Source organism: Euphorbia lathyris, chromosome 3, assembly GCF_963576675.1.
Source record: "Euphorbia lathyris chromosome 3, ddEupLath1.1, whole genome shotgun sequence".
In the NCBI taxonomy this organism is placed as follows: domain Eukaryota; kingdom Viridiplantae; phylum Streptophyta; class Magnoliopsida; order Malpighiales; family Euphorbiaceae; genus Euphorbia; species Euphorbia lathyris.
In genome coordinates this window covers 88,232,704-88,250,057 of record NC_088912.1, presented here as the reverse complement: position 1 = coordinate 88,250,057, position 17,354 = coordinate 88,232,704, and the positions used below count along the sequence as shown (strand labels likewise).

The window sequence follows — 17,354 nt, the reverse complement described above, 5'->3', positions numbered from 1 at the left end:
GTGAGAGAGTGGTTGAACACTTAACCTTGTGGGTTACTCTTTAGTCATGGCATAAATATAATTTCAGAGGAAAATACAACCTTGGCTGAGTTACTGTTGGAAGTTAGGCTGCCAAAGAAAAGTTGGTTAATGGGACACTTTGCACTACCAAATGCCAGCAGAAAGCAACTTTTCATAGATTTATGGAAGCCCACCCACCATAAAGGAAACCCTTTTTCTTTTGGAGCTTAGACTCTACAATTTTATATAGGAACAGAATAAAAACAAATATAAGAATAGCATTCAGTGGTTACAGAAGGATCTAAATGATCCTCTGCAACATGTTTTGGCAACAAAAGAACAAGTTTCTTCTATAGACCCTCCCCATGTGAACAGATGGTTCACAACAAAACTAGGATAACAACTAGAGTATTTACAATCACTCGACACAAAAAGTTAGGGGCCTTGTCAGGGACAACTGAATGTACACCATGAAAAATGTCTAGACTTTCCACCAAAAATCAGAACATCTCCTGATTCCAGCATAACTTTCTCAGCATCGTCTGCATTTCTTCTGTCACCATATAGAAACTCTCCGGTACCACGAGCAATCCTTTCTTCAGACTTCCTTCGCTTTCATCTTTATCCTGTATAGGTAATCAATCAACGATTTTCAGCAGGAAAAAGGATTCATTAGTTGAATCAATGTAAGATGCAAAATAAATCGCATGACTTGTGTAATAATGGCTGCACAAAACAGTTAGTCATTTTCACTACAAACCTGATGAAGGCCAAGGCGGCCATTTGCTGAGTAGAAATTAACGATACAGATGTCCGGTGACATCCATGGAATAATAGTTTCTATATTGCTTCCTTTTGAGTTTTTTTCCACGAGAGCACGGGAATCTTCCATAGCTCTTTCAACCAAATGACGAAATTCAACAGGGATAAGAGGTGGTTTAGCTCCATCTTCTGGCCGACATTCCCTATACTGACTTGTATTGGGGTCCCAATTCTTACCTGATCAGCCACAGACAAGTAACCCTTTAAAAGAACCATCCCTTGTTCTAATATTTCTCCTTGTACTTCCAAAGAGCGTTTAGCATCAGTACGCTTTTGTCTATTTATTTCATGTAAAGGATGATTTAGCACATGAACTCCTTCAGTCTTGGGGGTGCAAAATATCAAAAGGCTTGATTGCTTGAAGATTATCCGAATGCCCCGGATCACCAGGGCTTCCAACACCCTTAGCACATTGTTCTCAAGATGGCAGATCTGCACCATCAGAGTGTACGGATGGATGAGATTCAATCTGAACGGTGTTGATATCTTTCGATGAGAAATTACGATGCAATGTACTTGGATCCACAGCCCTCTCACCGGTTTATTAATATGAGCTTTTGTTTCATCAAGTTGTCTCACCTTCGAATTGGAACAAGAAAACGACCGAACTTCTGTTTCATCAACTTGTCTCTCCTTGGAATTGAAAGGAGCAGACGACTGTGCAGAATCTAAAGCCTCAAAACAATCCAATTGTTTACACTCACCACCACTGGCATTTGAAGCATGTTGATTATTCTTGACACCTTCTGTATGAAAAGTCTCATCTCTTGGCTTCTTTACCCAAGCCATTTTAGGTCCAGGATTGGAGGAAGTCTGACGACTCTCTGGCGACATATAGTAAGCATTTCCCCTTCTGCCACGTGAGATTCCACCTCTACTGCTGAAGGAACCTTCGGAATAACTCTCATCCGCACCAGATATCTGGAAAGAGCAGAACAAATAAAATCAGGCTCTAAATTCGTAGCATTGCCCTTCTCTTATATGTACACATCAGATTGACTAAACATGTTGGTAATCTAAACATTGATACTTCGTCAAAAAAAAAAAAATCTAAACATTGATACATATCACGTAGTAAAAGAAAAGGAACGAGCTTCAATGTTCTGCCTAACATTTTTATAATATAGGCAATTGTCTTTTGTGCTATGTCAACGTTCTAGTAAGTTTTTATACACAAATTTCCTGGCATGACTTTATTGAGGTAAAATGTGAAGATCTGTGATTTTAATGAAAGAAAATGAAGTTCAATAACCTTTGTGAAACATAGCCTAAACTTCAATAACCGTCATGTATTTAGAAGATAAAACTTGATCGAAAAAACATCATTCATTTATCTGTAATTGAAATTACAACACGAGCAATTCAGCATGTTTTCATCTTCTAGCCTAGTTTGATTCTCATGTCAATGGCCACTTAAATCCGGAGCTGAATAGAGCAAAACAACAAGGGTGAATAGAGGTAAAATCAAGGGATGAAGAGTCAAGATCCTATAAGTAAACTTTAAACAATCAACCAAAGTAAACAAACAAAACATCTACTTACTTTGTCAGGAAGATATGGCTCATCTTGTTGGCCACAAGCACAACTTCATTCAGGAACTGATTTGGTAACTCGAATTAGTCGTTGTCTTCAAGTTAATTGAAGGAGGAACTTTCTCATGAAATTTTCATAAAATTTACCAAGAAAAACTTCTCTGTACATCTGAGCACAATAGTTATCCTTGAATCCAGTTTCACCAGACCCTTTGAAGACAGAAGTTGAGTAATTGCACCTCTTCAAATGAGCCTCTCTTCAAGCTATATCCAAGTCATGCAGCACAATTGACAACGACCGAAGAAACGTAACCCAAAATTCAATCCTCAACTCAATAACAAAGTCCGTGACTTTCTGAATTCCACTCAATTCAAAAATATCAAATACCAAAATATCTAGTGTGTGTGAAATGAATACAATGAGTAAAGTTAAAAGGTTGAGCAGGTTCTTTCATACTCTCAAAACTCAATCACCTATCACAACAACTTGTACTGATTTTGAATTCAATCACATTTTGATATCTATGCACATTTTCGCAATAAAAGATCCTTTACAAATCTCTCTCCTCCTATGGAATAATTGGTTTTCAACACTGAATCTGACCTATAACTCTCTCTACACAAAACTGATCATATATCAATGAGAATGGTGTACAAATGGGATAATTAACCTATGAGTTTAGGCAACATGTGATGATGTGAATGCAAAGAGTTTGTTAATAATGGGGATAAAGCAGAAAATTTCTACAATGAGACAGACAGGACCAAAATTGATAATATCAGCATGATTTGTTACGTTTGGTTGATTGTCTCTACATGATTTGTTCACATTTTACTTATAGTCTGTACTTGATTATCGATAATATCACCAAAATTGAAGGATTACATTGACTCTTCATCCCTTGGTTTTACCTATAGTGACCCTTTGTTGTTTTGCTGTACTCATCTTAAGGATAATTAACCTATTAAAATATATCAATGGTCCCTAAATTATAACATTATTAATCTTGTGGTTTTTGAACTTCATTCCTTAACATAAGCTTTGTATTATTGTAAAATTAAAGCCCAAATCAACGAAAATCGGTTAAAAAATTAACGAAATAATGACATGGACAAGTTTAACTACACTATATTATTGATGCAGTCATAGTTATCCATGTCAACATCCAGTTAAAATTTCCACAGATTGTTCTAGACTTGGACATAATAATGCAAAGTTGAGAGATTTTTTTTATGTCAAGAAATGAAGTTCAAGGGCCACAAATAGTGTTATGGTTCAAGGAGCATTAATGTAATTTACCCATCAAACAACATAAACCAGAGAAATGAACAAGATGAACCAAAGCTAGTTAACAAGTTGTGCAGAATCAATCATACTTGCATTCAACAAAAAATCTGTTTGCTTTTTTTGATAGATATGGCTCCTCAAACAAAACACATGTTAATGTTACAATAAAATTGATAACTTGAATCAGTTGCTATCATCATTTAAAGCACATCAAAGTCTGTAATTACGTATCTTCAAATCGGTATTAATGCATCTTCATGCAATTCTTCAATCTTTGCCGCATTGCATCAGAAATCTCCAACTTCTCATTGTATACAGCTTTTTCAAATGGGAGATTCAGCATACTTTTCCAAAGACCCACCTCTCTTTCTTTACACAATAAAAGACCCTTTCGAATGACATATCCTGAATTAAGCACAAATACAAATCCTTTAACTCCCAATTTCCATATCTTCATGACTTTATTTTCCCTTCACTCATTGCCTCATTTAACTTCTCATTGTACAGATTAATTAAATGAGGGGCTTCTTCCTTGAACGATTCTCAAACTTTTCCAACAAACACTTCTCCGTACACTCCAACATGTTAGTCATTCTTGAATCCAATTTAACTAGGCTTTTAGATAACAGATACTGAATAACTGTACCTCTTCGAATCAGCCTCTTCTTCAAGCTCAGTCCAAGTAGCACATGACGATTCAATGAGCCAAAGTTAAAAAGTTGTGCAATAGAAGATGACATATGACAACTCAATCACATGTGAGAATTTGAAATCAATCACATTTTGATATCTATGCACATTCTCTGCAATAGAAGATACCTTTCATACTGACCATAAACAAAATAAAACATAAGATATCTAGCATTCTAGCATTTCAGCTGCCACATCTTTCTCGGTGTTTTTGGAGTTGAGGATGATCCTAGATTTGTACTAGTTAGATACTTTATCCCAAACTAGGCTTACAGTAACTTGAATCCATTAAACAACTGATACAATTAAATATGTGCATGCATAGGAACATTCATTGACAAAACTAGCTTGCAGAGGCAGAGGCTGTAACATGCATGGGATAACAAAAAGGAAACATGTAATGAGGATCAGACTCACATTCAACACAACATCTCCAAGGTTTATAGAATGGCAGACAAAGTCAAGCTTGATTACAACATCTCCATGTCATTCATCATGTTTTCCAGATTTTCTTGTATAAGAAAGGTTTAACTTATGGTCATACAGCTCAATTAAATGAGGAGCTTCCACGTGACCTTTCACATATTTTTCCAAGAAAAGCCTCTCTGAACATATGAACATATCAGTTATCCTTGAATCTAATTTAACCAGACCCTTGGATGACATAAACTGAAGAACTGTACCTCTTGGAATGAGCCTCTTCTTCAAGCTATATCCAAGTAGTGTAGGACAATTCACAATGACTGAAGACTCTAATCCCAGTTTGTTGACATAAAAATCCATTGTAGCCCTTATATTATCCTCTGAGTATGTCATACACCGTGGGAACTTTTTGAAACCAATAGTGATATCTTTATCCGACCATCCCCACCTCTTATAAACCTCAACCCTTCCATCCCTCTTTGATTTGCTCACTCTTATCAGTACCACGATTGCATCAACAAAATGCATCTTCAAAGGACTGAATCCCATTTCCTTCACTTCTTCCACAATCTTTTCGAATTTGACTGCAATTGCTCCAATGCATTGCCAATGTTTTTAGAATACGAATTTCTGTGTAATTTTCCCTTTACAACTTGCCCAGTTAGTTAAAATACAAACTGTAGCTAATTTAAATAAATTCCAAATCTTATTTATTCAATACAGCCACAAATTACAAAGTCAAGGTAGAATATAAATTCCTACTTGAAGAATTGCATCACGGAAAGTTTTCTTACTTCACCTTGACATGTCCAAAAAAAACTCCGCGTATCAGGATCACTGAGCTTGAACATGGCAACTGCAAGCTGTTCTGGGTTCAACTCTAACCCTAAGTTCACCAACTCCATGTCCACTCTCCTCGCTTCTGCATTTCTTTGTTCTGTCACAGAAATACTAGATATGCTCCTGCTAGAAGTCTGACGACCGTAACTTGTACTACAAGTCCTCAAATAAGTATCTTTCTTTTTGTACAAATCCCAGTCAAGCTTTACCAGACTGTCAAATAAGGTGCACATTTCCTTGCCAATTCTGATCCTAAATTCTTGATGAGCGGAGGACTGTAATTGTATCAATACCATTAAAAATTTGATGAGCAACCCTATATTTGACAAAAAAAACAACTAGGAAACAAAGAAAACAACTTACCTTGTTTCCATAATCTCTAAAAAATTTATCGAGCTTATTGCTCAACTTTGGAGTCGAGACTTTCCCACCTAAGCTTTTTTTCAGCTTCGCCAAGCACTTTTCACTACTCTTTTTACTAGAACTACTATTATTTTGTTCATGTGAAGCACTTTTTAAATCCTGCAGATACATGTGATAACTACTCACTAGGACTTGCAGCCGTCTGTCTGTCCAATAAAAGTGATCACTATCGGGAGACATGCTCAACTAGAGAAAAACCAACAAATATATTAGGAGCACAATAAAAATTAGAGGGTAAAACGAACAAATAAATCAAAATCATTAGGAGCGCTAATTGTTAATTGGAAGTTACTAACCTCTACAGCTTGTGCAATGGTGACACGGCGGGATGTACCATCCAATGGAACATATTCGTCAAATCTTTCATGCCTAACCAGCACCCTAAATTTTTTACATATATTTTGACCAAGAATTTCTTTCAAGTCATAATAACTGGTGTCTTTATATTTATACCATTTAGCAATTTCCTCCAGTTTGTTTGTAATGTCATTTGCAGTTGGAGTGGAGTATCGGGAGCTTCATCATTAGCAAGTATGAGAGGCTCATCTTTCAGTGTCTCCAATAATTGCAAGTGCCAACCAGTTGAGCAAGTATACACTCCTGAGAATGGTTTATGCACGTAATCATAGAACTTGGTTACTAGGAGTTGCAACCTCTCATCTGTCCATATGTAAGGCATCTACATAAAACAACAAGAAATACAATTAAACAAGCAGACACATCAAAATCATCAAAAGCATAAATTGTTAATTAGAGGTATATGTCGAGATCATAAAGAGCATAGATTGTTGCTAACCTCTTGATTAGTTCTATGCTTTAAAAAAAATTCAAAGTTATCTCCAATACTCTCACAATCACTTTCGAATTGCCCGTGCTTTCGGTTTTGATGACCTACAAGTGATGGCTATGTATTAGTAATAGACATATAACTTTAAAGAAACAGTAATCGAACTATGAAGAAACCAGTGCACCCACTTGCAAGAAATAAAAACAAAATCAAGAAGGAAGGCATAGCATTGAGTTAATCATGAATTAAAGAAACAGTAATCGAACTATGAAGAAACTATGAAGAAACCAGGGCACCCACTTGCAAGAAATAGGAAGTACCTTCAGAATGAGGAGAGGAAGAAATTGGAATCGGAGAAGAATTCTGATAAATGCTCTTCTCCATAACAGAAATTGGTTTAGATGAGAAATTCGGGAAATTAGAAGGTGAGAAATTGGTTTAGAGGCTAGATGCTAGAGTCTACTAAATTTAACACTGCATTTATGTTCAAACGGCACAAATCTTCCGACACTACAAGGATGGATTCATACCAAATAATATATATTAATTAGGCTTAATACATCATTTGCCCCCTGAACTTGTCCAAAATGATTGATTGGTCCCCTTAATTTTCAAAGTGTCTCGATAGCTTCCTGAACTTGAAAATCAATTCAACCAATTTAATCCATTAATTCAAAATTAAGAATAACATAAAATTAAAAACAATCTATCAATCAATATCCATTAACCTAAATTAAGAAGACTATCCAATTCCTTTTAAAACATATTATTTTTCAACAGCAGACCTGACATTAATATTAGGGATGGCAACAGGTAGGGTACCCGCAAGTAGTGCCCTTCCCATACCCTTACCCGTTTATCTTGGAATTACCCGTACCCGTCCCATTACCCTAATGGGTATCATTTCTGCATCCCATACCCGTCCCAGTTATTTCGCGGGTACCCGCGGGTACCCTTACCGGTTAAGGAATAAAAAAAAATTTAATACAATATTATAAAATTTAACAAAATCATACATTTCATAAAAATCCATCTAAAAATTAAACAAATATCCAACATGAATTTAATAAATCCATCTATATATACATAATGTAGCTTCTTTAAAGCATCCTACAAACAAACTAAGGACCACTTTCTTATCAATTTGCATAGAGATTTTTCTCAGCAGCAACAACCACTGCTTCAACTCATATCATACATATACATGCATCAATGCTATTTATTGCCTTTTAAACTAAACCAGTAGCCTTTTAAAATACAATTAATCAAGGCTTTTCCTCATTATTAAGTGGCACATATTGCTAATAATATATTCAAAATTACCCAGAATGAACTATCAGATTTTCACACCTAGGTCTATATGTGCTACGCTAGTCATACAATTTTACTTATTTGATAAACTGTTTTATCTAATGAACTTGAAAATATCCATATACCCATAATGTTTTTTGAATTGGCAATGTAAATCCATTAAAGTTTTCGGTGCATACCTTTCAGGATGAGTCGAAGAAGTAACAACCGAGGCCCCCGACGACGAGATGATGGCGGCACGGCGGTGATGGTTGACGGCGCCGGAATGAGAAAACCAATGGAGAAGTGGAGGAGAGGCTGTGAGCGAGAAGAGCAATGGAGAAGTGGAGGAGAGGTTCAGAGGAGGCTGAAGAAATTTGAGCGATTGAGGAGAGGAGAGGAGAGAACAAACGATATGTGTGAGGTGGTGGCTGTAATTTTAGGGTTTTGTTTTATATAAATAATTACTAAATTAATATAATATAAACAATAACAGTAAAGCGGTAATGTTCTTTTCTTTGGATTAGAAGAGCATGTGTTTGAGACCCATGTGTGTGTATTTTAATATATAATTTTTTTTATTTTAAAATGTTATTATATATTTCACAAACATGTTAAAAAAATAATTTCTTATTTATTCAACTATAATATATTTTCTTCCCTATCAAGATGTTTATTTTTCAATATTGAATGCAAAATCAAAAAATAAAACATTTTCATGGAGCAACCAAGGTTCGAAATTGGTCCTGCTTACTCAATGCATTGTTGCAACCAAGGTCCAAGGTTCAAACCTGGTCCTTCTTACTCAATGCACAAATATCTAACCATTTAGTTACAAGCATCTTATATTACTCTTCTCAATCAAAAAAACTATTAACTATGTAACGAAACCCTCCCTTCCTCACATAAAGTGCGGATTGCTCTACCTCATTTAGTAGTCTCTGAAAATATATATAAACTATATGAAGTTTACCCTCCGGGAGAGGCTTATCAGGACAGTCAATGATAGGGTTTCGGGTTTATTCTCGTTTCCAAATACAAGCATTATATATGTATTTCAAGTACGAATATACCCACCGGTGGGGTAAAGGCTTTCGTATTTGGTTAAGTTTTCAAAGTGATAATCCACCAGTGGGGTAAAGGCTTTTGTATTTGGTTAAGTTTTCAAAGTGATAACCCGCTGGTGGTTACAACTTGACCAGTTTGTGAAAATGGAGTGGCTACCGGTATTAAAAAGCTCAAAGCTTAGTGACGATGATGTAAAAACGGTATTTTAATGTTCTTCGCTGGCGAAGATAGTCCTTCGCTGGCGAAGCTCGTCCTTCGCCAACGAAGAATATATGTATTTCAAATACTACTATACCCACCGGTCGTTTCCAAATGCAAGCATTATATATGTATTTCAAGTACGAATATACCCACCGGTGGTGTAAAGGCTTTTGTATTTGGTTAAGTTTTCAAAGTGATAACCCACCAGTGGGGTAAAGACTTTTGTATTTGGTTAAGTTTTCAAAGTGATAACCCGCCGGTGGTTACAACTTGACCAGTTTGTGAAAATGGAGTGGCTACCGGTATTAAAAAGTTCAAAGCTTAGTGGCCATGATGTAAAAATTGTATTTCAATGTTCTTCGCTGGCGAAGCTCGTCCTTCGCCGGCGAAGAATATATGTATTTCAAATACTACTATACCCACCAGTCGTTTCCAAATGCAAGCATTATATATGTATTTCCAGTACAAATATACCCACCGGTGGGGTAAAGGCTTTTGTATTTGGTTAAGTTTTCAAAGTGATAACCCACCGGTGGGGTAAAGGCTTTTGTATTTGGTTAAGTTTTCAAAGTGATAACCCGCCGGTGGTTACAACTTGACCAATTTGTGAAAATGGAGTGGCTACCGGTATTAAAAAGTTCAAAGCTTAGTGACCATGATGTAAAAATGGTATTTCAAATACTACTATACCCACCGGTCGTTTTCAAATGCAAGCATTATATATGTATTTCAAGTACGAATATACCCACCGGAAGGGGTAAAGGCTTTTGTATTTGGTTAAGTTTTCAAAGTGATAACCCACCGATGGGGTAAAGGCTTTTGTATTTGGTTAAGTTTTCAAAGTGATAACCCGCCGGTGGTTACAACTTGACCATTTTGTGAAAATGGAGTGGCTACCGGTATTAAAAAGTTCAAAGCTTAGTGACCATGATGTAAAAATGGTATTTCAATGTTCTTCGCTGGTGAAGATCGTCCTTCACCGGCGAAGAATATATGTATTTCAAATACTACTATACCCACCGGTCGTTTCCAAATGCAAGCATTATATATGTACTTCAAGTACGAATATACCCATCGGAAGGGGTAAAGGCTTTTGTATTTGGTTAGGTTTTCAAAGTGATAACCCGCCGGTGTATACAACTTGACCAGTTTGTGAAAATGGAGTGGATACCGGTATTAAAAAAGTTCAAAGCTTAGTGACCATGATGTAAAGATGGTATTTCAATGTTCTTCGCTGGCGAAGCTCGTCCTTCTCCGGCGAAGAATATATGTATTTCAAATACTACTGTACCCACCGGTCGTTTCCAAATGCAAGCATTATATATGTATTTCAAGTACAAATATACCCACCGGAAGGGGTAAAGGCTTTTGTATTTGGTTAAGTTTTCAAAGTGATAACCCACCGGTGGTTACAACTTGACCAGTTTGTAAAAATGGAGTGGCTACCGGTATTAAAAAGTTCAAAGCTTAGTGACCATGATGTAAAAAGTCTAAGTGAAAGCAGAGCAGAAACGAAGTTTCATCTCCATCAAAGTCTTCGACCAATTGAGTTTACCTAGCATACGTATGTTGAACATAATAATTCATTGATCCAGCAAAGTAAGAAAGTAAATAAATATCCTTTGACTATAGAGTTGGAATCCGGTATTTTGCGCCCTGCTCGGTACCATGATGCTCGTGAGATATGTGAAGATGAAGGAGTCGTGCTGCCTTGAAAGATCGTATAACGGCTGCTGGGATGATGTCCTCCGGCGTATGGAGGCACATGTTGATTCTCGTACTTTTCCGAGGTAGTTATGAGCGTACAAGTGAACTGAGGCCAGCTGACCAATCGAGGTTCAGAACAACCAATTCATGTTCTAAAATCTTGAATTTTAGCTAAAAAAAGTTATAAAACCCCGTCTTTTTTCGATGAAAAAAGATCATTTAAGCTAATCGTATATCTTATGATATTTCTTTTTCAGCATTTCATTGTTTTTCGCCGGCGAAGAATATATGTATTTCAAATACTACTATACCCACCGGTCGTTTCCAAATGCAAGCATTATATATGTATTTCAAGTACGAATATACCCACCGGAAGGGGTAAAGGCTTTTGTATTTGGTAAAGTTTTCAAAGTGATAACCCACCGGTGGGGTAAAGGCTTTTGTATTTGGTTAAGTTTTCAAAGTGATAACCCGTCGGTGGTTACAACTTGACCAGTTTGTGAAAATGGAGTGGCTACTGGTATTAAAAAGTTCAAAGCTTAGTGACCATGATGTAAAAATTGTATTTCAATGTTCTTCGCTGGCGAAGATCGTTCTTCTTCGGTGGAGAATATATGTATTTCAAATACTACTATACCCACCGGTCGTTTCCAAATGCAAGCATTATATATGTATTTCAAGTACGAATATACCCACCGATGGGGTAAAGGCTTTTATATTTGGTTAAGTTTTCAAAGTGATAACCCACCGGTGGGGTAAAGGCTTTTGTATTTGGTTAAGTTTTCAAAGTGATAAACTAGAATATATAAATCGAATATTCTACCAAATTCAGTTGTTTAGGGTTTGTTTTTTCTTCAACAAAAATGCTTAAAAAAATTCTCTATACAATTAGAATGGAAGTAGGATCCTTATTTTTATTTGACCTTTCTTTTTTTATTTAATATAATAGCCTCTTTCATTGGTAATGAAATGCAGAAAGATTTTTTCCAAGTTTGAATTTGTTCATTTTGAATCTGGGCTCTTCTACTTCATTTTTATTTATTTCTTTTTATTTATTATTTTTTTTAAAACAACGTTCGACTTGCATGTGTTAAGCATATAGCTAGCGTTCATTCTGAGCCAGGATCAAACTCTTCCCTCCACTATATTCACAAAGAAAAATATTTGCTCCCAACGATGGACGTTCGACATCTTGTTATGAAAAGGTGAGTACCCTTTTAATTTGGAAAAAGTAAGGTGACTTTCCACCCCGCGCTTGGATATGGTGTGAAGAGTTCGAAAAAGGCGAGGGCTCAGAATTAAGCCCAGATTTGCCGCCAAGTAAGTATCTAATATTAAATCTAACCAACCATTTGGATGTAGTTGACAAATAGGGATGAGGAAAAAATTCAAGAATGTCCCCAATCATCTTAGGGACTGGATAACTAAAGCCCCTCTCGATATGGCTTTGGTAAACTGCAAAATAACCCCTAGGAGGGGATGCAGGTCTTTGATAGGGTGTGGGAACCATGCAAGAAGCTGCTCGGAGCCAAGGATATAGGGACTGAAGGGTTATCAAAAAGGAAAAGCTAAAACTGGAAGAAGTCACTTCCATTTTAGGGGCCTTTGCCCCTTTCTTTTTAGGAGCAAAAAAACTCGCTTCCTCTCCGGAGGTAGGATTTTGGGTTTTCATGGACGCAGTAGGAATACGAAACGAAGAGGGAGCTAGGGAATAGTTCCAATTCAAACTCGAAGTTCTCTCGAAAGAGGAAAGAAGCATTAAAGCAAACAGAAATTCAAAGGAAGAATGGAGAAACTACAGTAAAAATATGAACTTACATGAAAGATCGAAGTAGAGAGGAAAAGCTTCTGAGGATGGCTGAAGAAAACCGTAGAAAATAATGGTAAACGCGATAAAAGTTGAAAGGAAAGCTTTTTCTATTTAGTGAAATGATTAAATAGTTTTGAAAACTGTGTCGAGGACTGCCACCTGTAAGAACGTCATTGGCCTAGATAAAGGCGCCTGTTAGGAACAATAAATGCTAATAGCATACGAGGAAGCTGAGAAGTCCTAAAGAACTTAAAAGACCATTTAAGGGATGCTTCTAATAACATCCGCCATGAAATGTAAAGGACTAAGCTGGAGATATTCCCTAGCAAAGAGGGCTTAAAGGGAGAAAAGACCCGCCTCGAAGATATATGGCGAACAGATAAGGATACGATGTCGTCTTAAGCATTCCTTCCGGTGATCCGCCACATAACACATAACAGGAATACGATGTCGTGCCAGGGCTACTTACAAGGATCCGCCCAAGAATGGGCCAAAGGGGATTCGCCTCATATGGCAATACCCTTCTAGAAGAAGTAGAGGATTAGACGGCGTAACTCATTATCATTTAACTAGCATTAATGATGGCTGAGAACCTGCCAAAGCTTGGAGGTTAGAAGATGAAGTTAAACCACATTCAAAGAGCATTACTCTTCATTAAAAGAGAAGGTTATTACAGTTATCACTCAAACTTGTATAAATACCTTTGTAGCGTGACAACAGAGGTACACTTTTACACACTCTTCTTAGCTTCGTTTTTTCATTACAATTTATTCTCTTAAAAAATTTACTGACTTAGGCATCGGAGTGCCCCGGCCGATCCCAACGGCGCCTCACAGGGACGCTCTACGGTGTTGCTAAATCTCAACAATATCAACTATAGATGGTTATTGCAATAATAGTCATTAAATTAAAAATCCAATGGTCTATATTTAAATTTAATAATTAATGATAACTTTGACTTACCTTCATTCCCAATGCATTAATATCTCATATTATTATTTACTCATGTAATGTGACAGTTAGAAATTCACCATTAAATATATTTGCTCATTTTTTTGATAGAAATTGGAACGAGATAAAACTTGGACGGGATGAGCACCCATGACCCAAGAACTGACAACCCCTCAATATATAAAAAAAAAAGAAAAAATTGGGTGTTTGAACAATAGAAGAGGAAGGAGAACAAACAAAAGAAGGGGGGAGGAGAAAAGATAGGAAAAGTTAAGAAAAACGCAATTGTGAAATACTACAAATGTCATCATTGATAAACTTGTGGCAAAAAGCAGGAGCTGAAGTCCACCAATTGATCAAGGAGGAAGAGACTCCAAACTTTGCCAATGCATCAGCAACTCTATTTCATTCCCTAAAGATGTGTGAAAAGATAATGTTCATTCTAGAGCAAATGCTGAGACAATGTAACCACTCTTGTCGAATACTCCAAAGAACATCCATGGCGCGATGTCTAAACAGATTAACTACGTACATTGAATCTGACTCAACCCAAAGCTGATGCCAATTTTTCTCCCAAGCAAGTTCAATTGCAAAAATAGCGGCTCTCAATTCAGCCATATAAACAAAATATATTTGCTCATTATTAATGCATGAATAATAAGGAGTAAATAAATAATAGTATATTCAATGATTTTCGAACTATCATAGTAAATGCATTCAAAAACCATAAGGAGTAAATTAATATCTATTTGTAATTTGTGCATTAATAATCCTTATTGTTCAATCATTATTAGTTGGATAACTAATGAATAAATTTAATTACTACGTATTAATATACAAAAACCTATATAGATTTTTTTAAGAACCTTTTTATATAATTTAAATTTGGAGTACATAACTTTTTTTTATTATTGTTAGAAAATCTATAAATAATGAATTTACTATATTTCATTCCCTAATTTCCAAAAACAAGCTTCTTTTTTCTTCCAAATGTTCAATTCAACTTTTTTGATTGAAATGAAATTTTAACCATTAAATAAGTTGTTACTTTAATATGGTTCACTCTTAACGGTGACATGTTTTTTCAATATATGTGGTTATTGCAATAATAGCCATTAGATTAAAATCCAACAGTTTATATTTAAATTTATTAATTAATGATAATTTTGACTTACCTTCATTCCCAATGCATTAATATCTCATATTATTATTTACTCATTTAATGTGACAATTCGAAATTCACCATTAAATATATTTGCTCATTATTAATGCATGAACAATAAGGAGTAAATAAATAGTATATAATTCAATGATTTTCCAACTATCACATTAAATACATTAAAAAATCCATAAGGAGTAAATGAGTATCTATTTGTGATTTATGGATTAATAATCCTTATTATTCCATCATTATTAATTGGCTAATTAATGAAGGAATTTAATTACTACGTATTAATACGCGAAAACATATTTGAATTTTTTTAAGAACATTTTGCATAATTTAGATTTAGAGTACATAACTTTTTTTTTTAATTATTGTTAGAAAATCTATAAAGAATGAATTTACTACATCTTATTCCCTAATGTCCAATTTAACTTTCTTGATTTACATGAAAATTTAACCATTGAATAAGTTGTTACTTTAGAAAAATAAATTTTATGACCCTTTTAACACTATAAACACTTAATAGAAAAAAAAATTTATTTTTTATATTGTTTGAATCAGAAAAATTATTAATAAAAAAAATTATAGAGAAAAAATTACAAAATAAAAAATGACTTTTAGTAACTACCTCTTAATTAATTATCCGTCAATTTTTTATTTGCTTAAACTCTGAAATTGGCAACTATAAATTAGATTGACAAGTTTAAACTTTAGGGGCTATTACGATTTGAGATTAGAGAGAAATGAGGGGTGTGGTGATTAATACATATATGTGTGCTCAGATTGGAGGACTTAATCATGTTAGCCAGATAATGCTTTAGGTAAGAAAACGTTTACAATTCCTATTCTGATACAAATTTATTTAAAGTTTAGATAATTAATTATGACACATGCTAGACCGATAATTAATTAAGAAACATGCTTTAGGATAGAAAATAAGGTTAGATTTCATGTTAATTGCAGAAGCAAGGATGAGTGAGTAATGCATTAGTTAATGCATAATTAATCCAATTAAGAGATTGAAGTATAAAAACCTGAGATATAATTGTGTATACGAAAAGACAGTTAGAAGAATTGAGGAGGAAGATAATTGATTAAGAAGAGACCAAGATTGATAATAATCAGCACGATTAGCAAAACTATAAAAATCGATGAGACGCCAATCACCACCCACAATCTGTAAGGATTCATGTTAATCTTATTCTTTAGTCCGTAAAATATATTTAGTCCATGGGGTGTTCACTGATATGATGAGTTTGTAAGCCATGTGTCTATTTTGCCACTAAGTAATATAAATTAATGATTCCCTGGGATGTATTAGAGATATATTAGAGATATTTACTGTTTATTAGAGATATATTAGAGATATTTACTGTTTGTTGTGTAAAATACAGTAAATATCTGAAACAGTAAATATCTCTAATAGGATGAATCCAGCCCTCCAATTCCATCACGTGGAAGTGAAGTTTTTTCTATGTTAAATATGTTCAAATCTGTTTTAGCTATCTATTAATGATGTTTTAATTTATTGTTCAAATATATATGTCCCCTAGGACGAAAATCGAAAATGTTGATAAACTAATTATTGCACACATACCACAAGTAGAGATCCGCAACACACCGCATATGCACACATGTTTTGCATTTGTTATTTGTCCTTTTTATTGAATGATATTTTGCTGCATTTTACAATCTTTTTCTTGAACTTCTATGTAAAAATATGAAAGTTACAATTTCTATCTAAATTGACTATGCTATATTTCTAGGTTATAACTGCTGATACTAAATAACTGAATTTTTCTGTATCAAAAGAAGATGTTTAAATTTATCATGTTTTTCTTAATGTAACTTGTCAGTTCAAGCATCCAAAAAAAAAATTGAACGAAATAACCAAAACTGAATGGCTCTTCCCAGTTCTTTATGTTTAGGTGCAACCTTTGTTTAACTTTTATTATCATATTGACATACAAGCTGCAATTCTTGTGTCTCCTTGATATCAATATTTCCAGTTTGGTTGTTCTTGCAATTGATTGGTTTCTTTCTTGATTTTGACCTCTTATGAACTACTACTATACTGCTCAAAATATCACATCAACCTTAGTTTATTTTAAGTGTTACTTCCAAAAAAATCAGTAGTCTTTTGTGTAGTCAAGAATATTTTTACGTTTCTGTAAAAGAGGGAGGCCATTAATTTATTCTTGTTGCTAGAAACTTTTCATATAAATTTGGTTAATGAGCTAGAGAAGGTAGATCTTCAAATATCTCGTATGAGGAAGTATAGTATAGTATTAAGTCATAAAATTTAATGAGTGCAACAACATAATAGCAAATTAGATCCAAGTGGAAGCCAAAGGAAG

The 17,354-nt window shown here is 34.8% G+C and overlaps 1 protein-coding gene across 6 annotated transcripts; it reads right to left on the bottom strand.

Annotated features, from left to right (window-relative positions):
• Window positions 1-260: 260 nt before the first annotated feature.
• LOC136223109 (uncharacterized) lies at window positions 261-8,527 on the bottom strand. 6 transcript variants are annotated; one of them, XM_066010921.1, is made up of 9 exons: window positions 8,296-8,527; window positions 7,126-7,442; window positions 6,815-6,909; window positions 6,472-6,697; window positions 6,315-6,387; window positions 5,959-6,204; window positions 2,365-5,870; window positions 761-1,743; window positions 261-626 (listed from the first exon to the last, which is right to left on the bottom strand). In XM_066010921.1, the coding sequence occupies exons 2-5, from the start codon at window positions 7,187-7,189 to the stop codon at window positions 6,317-6,319; spliced, it is 456 nt and encodes a 151-aa protein (XP_065866993.1). In that variant the 5' UTR covers window positions 7,190-7,442; window positions 8,296-8,527; the 3' UTR covers window positions 261-626; window positions 761-1,743; window positions 2,365-5,870; window positions 5,959-6,204; window positions 6,315-6,316. The 6 variants fall into 6 exon arrangements, 1 of the variants encoding a protein (XP_065866993.1); XR_010685846.1 differs by having other exon boundaries at window positions 6,315-6,697; window positions 7,336-7,442; XR_010685844.1 differs by having other exon boundaries at window positions 6,315-6,697; window positions 7,126-7,437.
• Window positions 8,528-17,354: the final 8,827 nt, after the last annotated feature.

Excerpts from the sequence above, each read along its gene's own strand:
- LOC136223109 (XM_066010921.1), bottom strand. The coding sequence starts at position 7,189 with ATGGAGAAGAGCATTTATCAGAATTCTTCTCCGATTCCAATTTCTTCC. Across the intron at positions 6,910-7,125 it reads TTCCTCTCCTCATTCTGAAG|GTCATCAAAACCGAAAGCAC; the intron begins GTACTTCCTATT and ends CATCACTTGTAG. Across the intron at positions 6,388-6,471 it reads CTGGAGGAAATTGCTAAATG|GCATGAAAGATTTGACGAAT; the intron begins GTATAAATATAA and ends GGTGCTGGTTAG.